General features: G+C 41.7%; 1 protein-coding gene across 3 annotated transcripts in view; it reads right to left on the bottom strand.

The window, feature by feature from the left end:
* The window catches only part of nt5dc1 (5'-nucleotidase domain containing 1), a 74,290-nt gene that overhangs the window by 13,465 nt on the left and 46,396 nt on the right, over positions 1–14,429 (bottom strand). For all 3 annotated transcript variants that reach the window (XM_034901009.1, XM_034901011.1, XM_034901010.1), the window contains 2 exons: positions 13,092–13,189; positions 7,167–7,288 (listed from right to left, as the gene is read on the bottom strand). In XM_034901009.1, the coding sequence (XP_034756900.1) occupies positions 7,167–7,288; positions 13,092–13,189 (220 nt within the window). The remainder of the gene's footprint in view (positions 1–7,166; positions 7,289–13,091; positions 13,190–14,429) is intronic.

Here is a 14,429-nt window from a genome sequence, read left to right as displayed (position 1 = left end):
CTAATGACTCCTGTAGTCAGGTATCTTAGCACTCTGAGCTAATGTCTCCTGTAGTCAGGTAACTTAGCAGTCTGAGCTTATGACTCCTGTAGTCAGGTAGCTTAGCAGTCTGAGCTAATGTCTCCTGTAGTCAGGTAGCTTAGCAGTCTGAGCTGATGTCTCCTGTAGTCAGGTATCTTAGCAGTCTGAGCTAATGTCTCCTGTAGTCAGGTAACTTAGCAGTCTGAGCTAATGACTCCTGTAGTCAGGTAGCTTAGCAGTCTGAGCTAATGTCTCCTGTAGTCAGGTAGCTTAGCAGTCTGAGCTAATGACTCCTGTATTCAGGTAGCTTAGCAGTCTGAGCTAATGTCTCCTGTAGTCAGGTAGCTTAGCAGTCCGAGCTAATGACTCCTGTAGTCAGGTATCTTAGCAGTCTGAGCTAATGACTCCTGTAGTCAGGTATCTTAGCAGTCTGAGCTAATGACTCCTGTAGTCAGGTAGCTTAGCAGTCTGAGCTAATGACTCCTGTAGTCAGGTAGCTTAGCAGTCTGAGCTAATGACTCCTGTAGTCAGGTATCTTAGCAGTCTGAGCTAATGACTCCGGTAGTCAGGTAAATTAGCAGTCTGAGCTAATTCAATGGTGCTTTTGGTCTGAACACAGTATGTAGGGTTGAGTCATGATTTAGTTTAAAGATAAATCAATTTTTCAATAAGTATATACAGAGGAAATATATTGAATACTGGAACGTAAGTGTTTAAGTCTTGTACGATTCTTACACCGTTTAAAATATTCCTATTGTGCTTTATAATTGCTGCTCTATGAAAATATGTGTTCTGTGCGAACAGGTTTTAGATTGTGGGTTGTTATAATGTTATAGCTGCAGAGTGTGACTCTTAGCTTGATAACTTGTCAATGGGAAATGTTTGTAAGGTCTGCGTAAACAATTATGCAGTATAATATATATATATATATATATATGCATTTTAATTAGATTTTACATTTATTATTGTAAGGGAACATCTTTAATGTAATGTGTATTGTTGTTTGGACCCCACGAAGAGTGGCTGACTGCTGGGGCATCAGGTAATGGAGATCCTTTTAAAAAACAAAGGGTGTCACTAATCCCCCAGTGAAAAGATGGTGAAGAAGATCTGATGGAAACATCTGTAAAGCCTAACAAGGAATTATTGTTTCATTATACTGTGAACAGATCGGAGACAGGACTCCAGAGAGACGCCTCTATGTCCCAGTCAGTGCGTTTACATTCACAGCACTAACCGGGGTCATACCCCGAAGTTAAGTGAATTGTCCAGATTATGCCAGTTCTCCCCGTGTACATGAATGGCAAAGAACGTGACGATGACGGGAGTAACTCTACCTCCGGTAGAGTAGGTTTCACTCTGCCTTTTTGTTCTAGTTGATCTATGTCAAAATAACACAGACCAATCACTAAATTGGTGTTAATGTTTCATTCACACACTCTTACTGTAGGGGTTCTCTAGATCTGCTAACCGGGGTAAGGTGTTTACATGGCGTTTGAGAAATCAGAGTACTGCCGTAACCACAATATAATGTTTAAACTGCATGCAAATGCACTGAGTGTGCCTGATGGATGTCATAGTGGTGATATAGTTCAAGGCTCTCTGCCCTGAGTGTGTTTCAGAGTCAAGAGTTATAGTCTTGCGATCAGAAACAGCTTATCAGCTCATCACTCAGAGGAGCAGTTAGAGCTAAAGCCAGGCCCAAGGTAAAATGAGCTGCAGGCATGCAGAGGGGCCTTAATGAGCCCATTGTGCTGCAGACTGTGGGGCCCGGGGCACGGCAAGAGGAGGGGGCCAACAAGACAGCAGGGCAAAACCTTTTTACATTTTTTTCATTTTGCCATGTTTTCACTGTTTGGTACGTGTCACATCTAGTCCCTGTGTCAAGTTTTCTGTGTTTAGTTGGTTTTATGTTTTCTATTGGTTTTCCAATTCTTGTTTTATTTTGGTAGTCTAGTATCACCTGTCACTTTATCTCGTCATCTCTTGTATTTAGTCTCTGTGTTTCCCTTGTCCGTTGTCGGGTTGTCTCATTATGTTTGCTGTGTGGTCTGTTTAGTTTCCGAGTTACCTGTCATGATTCCCTGTTGTGGGTGTTTATCATTTTTGGATTGTTGCTCCCAGTCAGTGTTACCTGTCTTTAATTAATCTCTATTAACTTTAGGGCCAAGCCTTGCCTTCCTTCGCAACAGTCCCTGACATTACAAGCCTATATCCATAACGTTTTTTTTAGGGATTGCTCCGGTGCTGCAGGACATTCGGCAGGATGTCATTTCTTTCGGTCGGATGTCCGTCCCCTTCCTCTTTCTCTGTGTTGGTGTTCTAACCTCCGGTGGATTTCTGAGGACTATGGTTACCTGCTCCTCAGATCTCTGCAGGGTAAATCCAGACAGCTAGCTAGACTATCTGTCCAATCGGAGTTTTCTGTTGCACGACTTAAATAACTTAATGTTATGTTCCACTTTTGTGGAACATAACATGTTCCACAAAAAACATTCTGCCAACAGAATGAGATCATTGCATGTTTTCAGATCAGTTGGCACCAAGCAGAACAAGGCAGATCTACCTGGTAGTTTAAAGAAAGTTAGCCAATACTTAATAAATGTTATCATAACTATGACTTAATGGGACTGTGCAATATCCTACGCTTAATTATTAGGAAAATCCTCAACCTTTTCAACAAAGCATCACCTGCTTTTTCATTGGGTTTCTAAACTGAGATGGTCCTGAATCCAAGCTCCTCTGTTACTAATAAAAACCGCACAGAAACCTCAAAATGGCCCGTACCCAGGTCTCCATGTGTCCCGCAGGTTCAGCTCTGTGCTTAGAAGGGATTGTAATCTTCCCTGAATGCCTCTATTCAGCCCACCTGCACTAAGCTCTGTCAGGTGAAAGTGGAGAGAACTTAAAACACAGAGTGCCTCAGGTCACCCCGGAGGAGTGTTTAAAGCAGCTATAAGTGCAGGTTGACACTGAATTCCACAAGAGCTTTCTCCACGTGGCTGGGGAACAGAGAGGGCATTTAGAAGAGGGCTGGGGGGGTGTGGGGATGTGTACGATGACGAGAACTGCTGGGTGAACCTCGGGTGGGTGATGCAGCTCTGCCTGTGCCTGATCTGTAGCGTCTTCGTGTTACCACCTTTAAGCCTGACGTGGTTCGTCCCTGGACCAAATTGAAGCAACATTCACTGACATTTGCGCAAAATGGTGGAAGCTTGGCACCATTTCCTTAGGGGGGATAATTGATAAGCTACAGCGGCTGTCAAGCCAATGGTAGCATTCCAGCCTCATTCTATCTAAAATATTTAAAGAAGAAAAAGAAGGAGGGAACTGAATGTGCATTTTTCTAATGAAGAGTGGTAGGAAATGAATATAGGCATATATGAACTACCACTTAATCATATCATGAATTAGAATATTCATCAGGAACAACTAAATGTTGGCAGGACTGGGAGACAGTCACACTCATCTTAGTCATATCCTTGGCTCCTGCTTAGACTTAAAGATACACAAAGAAATGGAGCTAAAATTATTTATCTTTTGCATTATTAGTACCCCTTATTTTGAACTTTGGGGCAAAAGCGTTCTAAAGGGATGAGTAACTGTCTAGAAAACTGTGACTGTTTTGATTAATTACTAAGTAGTGTCAGCAAGCATGTAACGTTAGCCTAAAGCTGATGTTATCTGTACAAAACTCATTAAATCACCTCAGTATTCCATTCACTGTCATCAAACTGGTCTTTTAACCAGTGGTGGATGCAGATTGTGACAGCTGGGTGGGCCTGGATCAGGTTGAGGTGGGCCTGAATCTAGGGGGTTACGAATTCAAAGCCGTTGTCCCAAATCCAGTAAATACGAGGTTTTCTTTAAAAAAAAGGAGCTGTTGTAGTTGTGAGAAACTTTCAATCTGCCAGGCCCCAGTGTGCTAGGACCTGTGGTGTAGCCTGATGTACTCTAGTGGGTATACTGTACTGTATTTGTATGGGTCAGGATGGGGGGCCAAACTCAAAATATATCAAAATAATAATTACTATGTTGTTACATATCAATTCCCATTTTTAAGTGGGTATATTGAAGGAAGACAGGGCGGGCGGCTAGCCAGCGACCTCGGCAGGCACCTGCCGGCTGTCACATCACACTGTCAAGCTTCTGAAAATATTTGCCATTAGCCATCAATTTTCATAAAATGGCCCATACTTGAGTTTTCTTGCATAAAAAAGTCTCAGAAGTGAATTTAGTGATGAAATAGCAGCCGAACAAATATAAAGTTTCCAGTTGTTGGCCACAACAGCAAACCATGCTTGTTGTGTTTGCGCTTTGCACACCAACACACCAACACACTTAACTTTGAAGTTCTGATTGGGCAGGCCAAGTAGTTTCATTTTACTTAAGGTCAAAGAAAAAAATTTGTGACACAATTACTGTTTAAGGGTCCCATGACAGCCACTGTAAAAACCACTACTTTGACGTAATGTTAGCTGATACGTTTTAGTCTGTGTCAGCTAATAGTGTGTGTAGATAGCCTGATGGGAGGGGACGGCTGACTAATGACATGAGGGGGAGGCTAACGATTGATCTGAGAGGAGTTTCAGATTGAGATTGTTTTGGGAGGGAAAACAATCACAGACCACACATTTCCTCGCGGAAGAAAAACCTGAGCTAACTCTCCAAGGAGCGGGTCTGGCGGCAAAGTCGGCGAGAGATGCTGGGCTACTTGGATCCAACGAGCAGGCTGTACCTCCCAAATGTCCGACGGTGGCAGCACCGGCTCAAAGAATGCAAAATGAATCAGCGGCTGGGTGAGTCACAAACTCTAACCCTGACAAAGTGTTAAACAAAGTCTAACCATGAATTCTGAGTTGATTTACCCTGAGATGGGAAACTTGAGATTCCAGGTCCAGAACAGCTGATCTGAGTAGGTTCACTAAGAGTTAAGGTCGTGCACCACCACAATAAAAAGGCAGCATGAATGGAAACATGATACTACTTCTACAACTACGATTCACCATGGCAACAACCACAAGCAGACGGAACTACTCATGCGCGCATAGCGAGTTTGAACATATATTTCGATAAAAAAACAACACAGCGTTCACAACGTTTGGAAACTGTTACACCACTTTGTAGTGAACTTTTCACACACTTTAACCTACAGTATATTACTCTGAACCACAGCACTGTTTGAGGGATCTTAGCTACATATTAGGGACAGCAAACTTCCTCCCCCTGCAATGAGCCAGAAGCCAAAAAGCTTTCAATCCACTGTCAAATGTGCACTTTTTGTTGCTGGCTCACATTCAGACTGCTGAGGGCCAGATGACTCAGCAATTTGTAAAGTCTACTCACTGTGTGTCAGTCTGTGTCCTAATAGTTGATTTAATGTGTCCATAAGCACACTCCAACACATGCTTAGGAGCGGTTGGTGTGGCAGTAAAGTGTTGAATCTTCTTTCAAGCACTTGTTCTACTGACATGCACATGAACACCTGTAAGCCCGAAAACATGTTAGTAAAGAAGCTCTTCTTGTCGCTCTTGCTGCTCTGCTCTACAAGGCTTCTTTGTGCCTTTTAATCCTGGTCAAAAACCCGGTCTGTGTGGCAGTTCACATGCATGATTCTCTTACTGTATAATCAAAACTGGATTGTTCCTGAAAAGGTTTTATTGTCGGGAAAATGTCTGATAAATTCTGCTTTTAGCCCATTTATCATTTCTATAACATAACATGACTGTGCCTTGACTTTTGTAGTAAGTTCCCGACACAACTGTGTCCACATTCCAAAGCACTCAAAACCTTTTTATTTTCTCAGGCATTTGTTTAAATTACAGTTTGTGTGTGTGTGTGTGTGTGTGTGTGTGTGTGTGTGTGTGTGTGTGTGTGTGTGTGTGTGTGTTTGTGTGTTGATGAATTTGAATGGTCACACCTGTGTGTCTCTTTTGTTTTTGTTGATTGTAATGTTGTGTATTCCTATTTCAGGTCATGCTTTGTTTTAATGTCTGTGCTATTTTTAATGTAAAGCCCTTTGGGTGTACATGTAATGAAAGGTGATATACTGATCAACATTGACATTTAATGTAAATTTAAAAAAGCTTTTTATTAGGCTCCTTTTCTACCTTACCTGAGGTAAAGCAGAGCCATCTGATCAGTATGAAACTGTCCCTAACAATGGGCTGCAGTGTACTGTACATGAGAAGTCTGAGGGCAGTTGGCTGCCCTGTGTGGCCTGTTTCATCAGTGGACTCCCAACATGCTGGCACACAGCGGCCCTGTTGACAGTCTTGCCCAGGGCCACGCTCCTCCTCTCCATCACACCAGTGTGAATCTCCCTGAGCTGATTTATTGTGAAGCCCTCATCTCTTTCAGCCTCTGCCAAAAACCAAAAGTTGGAGTCAACCTGAAAGTGAGCCAGGCAGAGGCCTGACTGCTGACTCCTGTTACTGTACAAACAGCTGTGGTCTGCAACCTTTTTGCTCCAGCAAAGTCGTTCCTTTAAATGGTGTATTCATCTCAATCATTTATTCATTACTGTTAGCTAACTGTCTGTGCTTTCTTGCTGACTAGCTTTATCTTACACACTGTAACATGTAGTGTTCAGTTTGTACAGTTGACTTCATGTTAGTATGTGGATATATTCTTCCAATCACATCATAATTTAAGTTTTTTTCCAAAAAAGTGCAAGTGCAGCAGTGCCCTCTGGGGTGCACAGTCGACCTGCACGATTCAGGGAAAAATGTGAATTACGTTTTTATAGCTTCGAATTGATAATTAACAATTCTCTGCCATGATTTCTTTTCTCACAAAGTGTATTGCACACACATGAACCATGAGAAAACAAAACAAACTGGCAGTACCAAACAGTACCATTAGATTTATTTTGGCACCTACAGCGCATCACCACAAGCCTATGAACAGAGAGGCTTCAATAAAGAGAAGGGAGAGGAACCTTTTTTAAACAGTCTATGTTTATAACTCACAGAACAAAGTACTGCATGTGATGCAGTCAGCTCAAAAAATTAAATGATAATCAAAGTAATTCAAAAAATTGCTAACGGGTGATTAAGGACGTGATTTTATGAGGATTTATCGTGCAGGCCTACATGTAACCGGTAGCGTTGGGAATCCCTGACATACAAGACGGGGTGGCCTACCTTGGGCTCTGGTTTGCCCGTCATGGTCTTGACCAGCTCGTGGAGGTGTGGCCAGTTGCCCTGGGAGTACCAGCCGGGTTTGTCCAGCGCCGGCAGCCCCTCGCTCTCCTCCACGTCGTTCACTGCAAGAGGAAACAGAATGAGACACCAGCTGCTCTGCGGCTGCACAGTCTCAGTGAAACCTCACCACAGCAGTCACCCGCGGGCCCACAACCACACAGAACGCCTTTGGCACATAGTGAATTATATGGACTGTGAGACTGTTCCCAATACTCTCAGGAAAGCAGGGCCTATCTAGTCTCGTAATGCAGGACATATTTACGTATACAGCGCTGTGGAGTGAGGTCTTGCTTCACCACAGGTATATTTGGGAATAGTAGATAAAAAGGCTCTGGGTTGTTTGCATTTCTTTAAACCAATCACAATCACCTTGGGTGGCGCAAAGATCTGGACGCACCATGGTGGCTCTGCAGAGAAGTCTCGGTAAGGGACTTGATTTGGTGGAACTTATAAAATACACATTCAATATTAAAATGAAGGTAACTGTAGTAGTTTGCCGTAGTAGTGTGGATTCGAGGTCAACCATTCCCTGAAAGAACCAAGCAGACACCAGAGCAAAAGTGGAGGGGCAAAGCCTGGTATCACGCACCATGTCTGTCTTTATCCTGGAAATTTACTTCTGATGGTCTAGAGTAGGGCCTTTTTAAAAAGAAATGTCAGCGGTTGTGAGATTAACAACAAAGATTTAACAAGATTGTGGGGATAGAAACTACTTTTAACTTTGCTTCATCTTGTGAATTACTGGATAATTGAAATTGTCCTGGATGTATCTGTGGAGTAACACCAGGCTTACATAAGGCTGTTTTAACCTTTATGCCTGTATTCTGTACATGAGATGATGAAAAAGCAAGGGCTTTACCAATCTTACACAGAGCATTACATCTAATCACATAATTATAATGGCACTATTAGTCACTCTTGGCTGCAACTGGCTGTTGAAACAGGTTGTGGTTATTAACGTGATGCTTTGTTTTAACTGGATGTCAGGGAAGTGATGACAACCAGTAACATGAATGAGCTGTGAGTCATTTAAAAGGCTGGCACGGACATGTCTGTTGCTTTCTAAATACCTACAGCTTGTTTTAAATGGCCATGTCAGAGAAAACTGAGACGAGACCAGACGCAGACACAGTGAAATCTGTGATGCAATTACACATGCAATCACCGTAATTATTACAACTGAAACTGTGGTTGAAACTGAAGAATCATTTTCAAAAAAAGGGCTGCACAATTATGGCAAAAATGATAATCATGATTATTTTGATCAATATTGTAATCACGATTACTTATCACTATAATTTGCAGATTTTAACCTTTATTTATTGTCACATAAGCTATTTAGAACTGCTTTCACATCCATATTATGCCACAATTCTTCTTATGTTGAAGTTATTTGTTGTATAGACATACAGCTGCAACACATGGAAAGGAAAAATTGCTATCTGAAATAAATAGAGTCGGATTTTATTTTTATTTTTATGTATCTCTGAGAAAGCTCATTACTTGTTTTGTCAACAATAACTGATTAAAAGAGTAAGGGAGAGAGAGGGAGTGTGATGGACGTACTCACAGAGTGACGGCTGACTCATTATGAACGGGTCCAGCACGGGTCGAATGGCGGGTCAGCAGAGTTACACACGTTGTGTGTATGGAAATATCTGTATCGTCACTGCGCTGCACTTTGATGAACTATGATATTCTGACCATGGGTCACATCTCTGGCCCAGGTCCAGCAGCTCCGTCTCACACGCTATTACTCATAGCTATTACTTATGACTGCATTCAATTACTTCTGTGTTTTCTGCCATGGCGGCTGCGATAGCAGGGTTACCAGCGGAAACACTGGTACAAATACAGGTTTGTGTTCTATGAAATGACGCATAAAAAAAATAACAATAATTGCTTGATCACACAAATTTGATCGTGGGAAGTCAAAATCGTGATCGTGATTAAAATTTGATTAATTGTGCGGCCCTATTCAAAAATGGCCGTCATTTATGAAAAGAACCTGCAATAGAAAACACATATTTTTCTACAGACTCTTTTTCTCCACTCTCTACTTCTACTCCGCTACATTTCAGAGAGAAAAATTGTACTTTTTACTCCACTATATTCATCTAACAGTTTTAGTTAATAGTTACTTTACACATTAAGATTTTTCCCCACAAATCAGACGTAGTTTATATAATACCATGATTTAGTAAATGCAGCTATCCACCAATATAATCCATCTGAAATAATAAGTCAATACTGATTGACAGAACAGTTTTGATTATATCCAGTTTCCAAAATGTGTAAAATGTGTTTCCGCATTGAGAACCTTAACATTTAATGCTTTAAGTTTATTCTCCTGATGACAACATTCCAATGCAGGATGTATCCTGGTAACAGAGTATTTTTACAGTGAGGTATTAGTACTTTTACGGAAATGAACTGGTGGTATCCCAACTTTATGGAAGAATGTAAACATGTTCTATTTTCTTCTCTCCTCTGGGACAGTAATTTTGAGTAATTTTGAGTTCTGAGACCCAAACATCTAATCCATTTATCCAGAGAATAATCAACAGATTAATAATGGATGAAAATGATCGTTAGTTGCAGCCTAATACAACCCCATATGACTTATTTATTAAAGAAATAAGTGACCCATAGAGCAGGCGCACTAGAGACTACTTCCGGTTTAGTGCTCCGCTTACTTGAATGGGGATTCAATTATTTCATCATGCAGCTCCTCTAGACTTTCCAAAAGTCAATCAGTCCAAATCGATCAAATCCTTATAGTGAAACAAGGCATTTTACGGGGGTTGAAAAAAAAATGTATCCATTGATTTACAGGCGTTTCTTTTACCATTTAAGTCTATGGGAAAAAGTCTTTTTGGCCAGAGGCCATCACATTTATCCCCAGTTTCTGACCTCTTAGAGACCAAAACCACTGATCCATTCATCCAGAAAATAATGGACAGATGAACTGAGGATTAAAATGATCATTAGTTGCAGCCTAATACAATCACATATGACTTATTCATCACAGCGAGTGCTGTGAAGCCTCTTTCATTAAACTGATAGATAGCTTTTTAAATGCAGTATGGTTTCCTGGGCTGTTATCTAGGGATCAATGGACCAGCCTCTCTGAGGCAGATAACTGCTCCTCTGGGTCGGAGTGCTGTGTGAGTTGTCACTCTCACTGACAACCACGGAAAGGCCAGAACAGGTTCAGACTCAGGTCTCATTTGCTGGAAATATTGCGACAGGAGAGAGTGAAAAACCAGGAATGAACATCTACACATGGTGGTACAAACAAACACACACACGCACGCACGCACGCATACACTCACTTGCACGCACACGCACACACACACACACACACACACATACACACACAGATGCTCACCCGCACACCCATACACAAACAAGCCTGCACACGCACACACGCAAACACACACACACACACGCACACACACACGCACACACGCATGCACACAAACAGCTGTGAGCACACTGGAGTGGGCGAGAAAGAGGAATGAGTGGTATGTGGTCTGCAGCTCAGTGGTGAGCAGCAGATTTGAAAACGTGCTGTGGTATTTTTACTGTAAAAAAGTCAAAAGTACCTCATGGAGCATTTTCTCTGGTGATTACAGCACATGTTATACTATATTTCTGAGCCTTATGCTAACCAAACACAGGGGTAAAGTTCACCCAAGGCTAGTTTAACCTTGTTTCACAATGTATTTATTAAGCCATGACTAACATATATTAAAACCAGGGATACGTTTTCCCATCAATCAATTTGTTCCACAAGAAACATTCAGTTATTCCCTCGATTCATACAACTTCCTTTAACCATGTGTGTTGTAGACAGTGTGGGTTGCCAGGCAACTCAAAACCTGTTACCGGGTCAACACAGTTTAAGTTGAAGTTGCACGCCGACAGTAAGAAACACAAAAGCTTCAAGGACCCTCCTGAGTTCTTTTCAGCGGTAAGAGGAGAGTAATATTCTGACAAAACGCAGATTCAAATGTACATTAATGCAAATCTCGGGTATGCGAATAAAGACAACTATTCATTAGCATGCATGGTTATTGATTAATACCATGTTGGACCAAAAAAACGGTGCAACAAACTAGGTGGAAAAGTTATTCTGGAACCCTGTTTCACGGGCAGTCCGTTACAATTACAGTACATGCATTAATTACATAAAGACATGCATGCTGGCCAACTAGGACTGCAGTTAAAAATGAGCCGGCTGGCTAACACTGGCGCATTCACAGAGATGCTGATCAATGTGCATTGTCCCCATGAATAAATAAATGGTATCATGTACTGTATGTCGTTTTACAGATATTCCAACCAACTCACAAAGCTCACATTGTAAAGCCAGCGAGCTACAGCTGATCCAGTGTGCTGCCGATGTTTGTACTTGCAGCTAGAGGTCTCTGTAAACTGCTGTGCAAGAACAGAAAGCTTGGTGGGGCAGTGAAACCCACACGAGCACGGGCAGAACACGTTCCCTCCACACAGACAAGGCTCCTGGAAGATTCAATTAACAGAAGTGGAAGCAAATAAATAGTTTATGAGCTGATTATTGTCTGTATATACTGCCAATGTATTAGCTATTAGTTGCCGACTAAAAAAGGAGCAGCCAGTATGTGTGGGGGCCAGAGGAAGAGTGGAGACTCATGTCTCTTCTGCCCACGTGGCAAAACTCAGGAAGAGTTAGAGTGAAATAGAGAGCAAGAGGGAGAGAGAGAAATATTTCACTCAGTGGCTCATCCTGTTTTTACACATGATGCATCCCCAGTGTTATTACTGGCAGGAAGACAATCCAGATGAGGGGAGCATTCCAACAGGCAGCTCCTGCCAGTGCACACCTCCAACATGAGCATCAGGATCAGATGCCTGGGCGGGGCTAAAGGGAGAGGGACGACTGCCCAGGAAGCTAGAAGTCATGTGACCTGGCTAGTCTATTCCAATGACATTTCATTTCCTGGATTGTTCAGGTGCTGTCGGAAATCCCACTCCTCTTTTTGTCCGGCTGTCCGTCCCCTTTCTCAGTCTTTGTGTTGGCGTTCTAACCCCCGATGGATTTCTGAGGACTATGGTTACTGTTGCACAACTAAAACAGCGTTTGAACGTACACAGGTTCCACCAAAACAAGTTCCTTCCCGAGGCTATTTTGCAGCGGCACCGTGGCTCCGTCCGGAGCTTAGCCCCGCCCAAAACGATTGTGATTGGTTTAAAGAAATGCCAATAAGCCAGAGCATGTTTTTCTCCCATTCAGGAATGCTGTGTGGACTGAGCCAATGAAATCTTGGCAACTGATAATAGTCTCACTAAGTCTTCCAACAGCTGTTTAAAATCCTCACATTAACAATAAGCCTTTGACAAGATTACAGCTGGACTGATCCCTACAATATATTCTGAAAATAATGGATGTGCGATATTGCAAATGTCTCAAAAGCATGGCTTTAAAAAGGGTCAGTTCCCCAGAATTACAGGGAAAATACATTGTGTTGCTTACCTAATGTGGTATCTAACTACAGTATGCAGTTAGTTTCTATTTCACTAGCGATTCCAGGTATTAAAATATCTAAATACAATGGAGGTGAAGGGTGAATGGAATTTAGTTTGTGTGGCTACAAGTTTTGAATGGTCTTTAAAAACAGAACCAATTCTCTGCGGAAATAGTTATTAAGAATAACCTATACTGTTGGTTGGACAAAACAAGTGATCTGAAGATGTTCGCTTGGGCTCTGGCTACTTGTGATGGGTGTTTTTTTAGCTATTTGTTGATATTTTAGATACTACATCATTTAAGAAATGCTAGTAAAGTGCTTCGGGACATGAGAGCAGCAGGCCAGTACTCACCAAGGGTCCTGAAGGGCCTCTGCTGGGGCACCAAGGAGAAGAAACCGGGCTTCAGGGCGTTCGTGATGATGACGTCAAATAGCTCTTCGAAATCCTTGCTGCAACAGACGGAGAAACAAAGTTAACGTCTGTGACAGGCCGCTGTGTGAAGGACAATGCCTGGACAGCATCCAACACACACTTAGATACACAAACACAAACAGCTCAACAAAGCTACACAGCCTGTACAGATGATGGGAAACATGGGGAAATACTCCGAATAATAAAGTAAATACTTACACTCCCACCGAGCTACGGTCATCAGTACTGTTTGTTTATGTACAGAATATCCATCTATACAACCTTCCATATAAGGTGAGAAAGCCTTCTGAAACAGGAGGGATTTCTCACAGGGAACTTAAAGACACAAAACAATCGGTTTGATGCATTAAAGTATGCATGTGCAGGGTTATTCATAGGTTGAACTACCGGTTGAGTGAGTCCTTCCCAAAAAAGCGATTATTCACGGTTAAAGTGAACGAGTCTGAGAGTAGCTTGTAGGGGGCCGCAGATCTGGAACGAGCGCGAGGAAAACATGAAACTGTTGCTTTCTATTTCATCTTCAAGAAAACTTCTCCAAAAAAATTGCTCTCATCATATAATTGTTGATTATTCTGTAAGTGCTATGTTTGTGCTCGGATTGTTTTTCTGTTGTTTTTGTAAAAATTATTATTACTATTATTTTTTTTTTTTTAAATGTCTACATTGTGTCCATGATAAATTGAGTTTTCAGTTGGTATATTTTGTTGTATGTTGTCGGGCCCCCTCCGAAAAACTTTTAGTATTTTATTTGGGGTTCTCCATTTCACACAGCCTGTATATGATCATTGTATTTAAATGTACAATGAGGACGTGTGAAATAAACAAAAAGAAACAAATAAGGTCTGGGACGATGTGCCTTTGTACCGATTCAATTCTTTTCACGATATATGGGTGCCGATTAGATTTGTACTGCGATTCTAGAAGTATTGCGATCTGTATTGAGTATTGCAATACTTTTGCTTTCGCTCTGTTTAGCTAGAAACAAATATGTTGTAGTTATCATCATCATTTATCATATATATACATATATATTTGTTAGTGCTATCAAACGATTCAAATATTTAATCGCGATTAATTGCATTAATGTCCTAGTTAATTGCAATTAATTGCACATTTTTATCTATTCTAAATGTCCCTTTATTTCTTTTTGTACGTGACGCTGTAAAAGTGGGTTAAAATAACTAATGGCGTTTTTCCACTGCTGGTAACAGCTTGCCTCGGCTCGCCTCGGCCCGCCTCGGCTCGCCTCGGCCCATT

This window comes from Etheostoma cragini, chromosome 18 (assembly GCF_013103735.1).
Source record: "Etheostoma cragini isolate CJK2018 chromosome 18, CSU_Ecrag_1.0, whole genome shotgun sequence".
Lineage (NCBI taxonomy): Eukaryota > Metazoa > Chordata > Actinopteri > Perciformes > Percidae > Etheostoma > Etheostoma cragini.
Note: the sequence above shows the minus strand (reverse complement) of the source record. Positions and strands in the feature narration are given on the sequence as shown.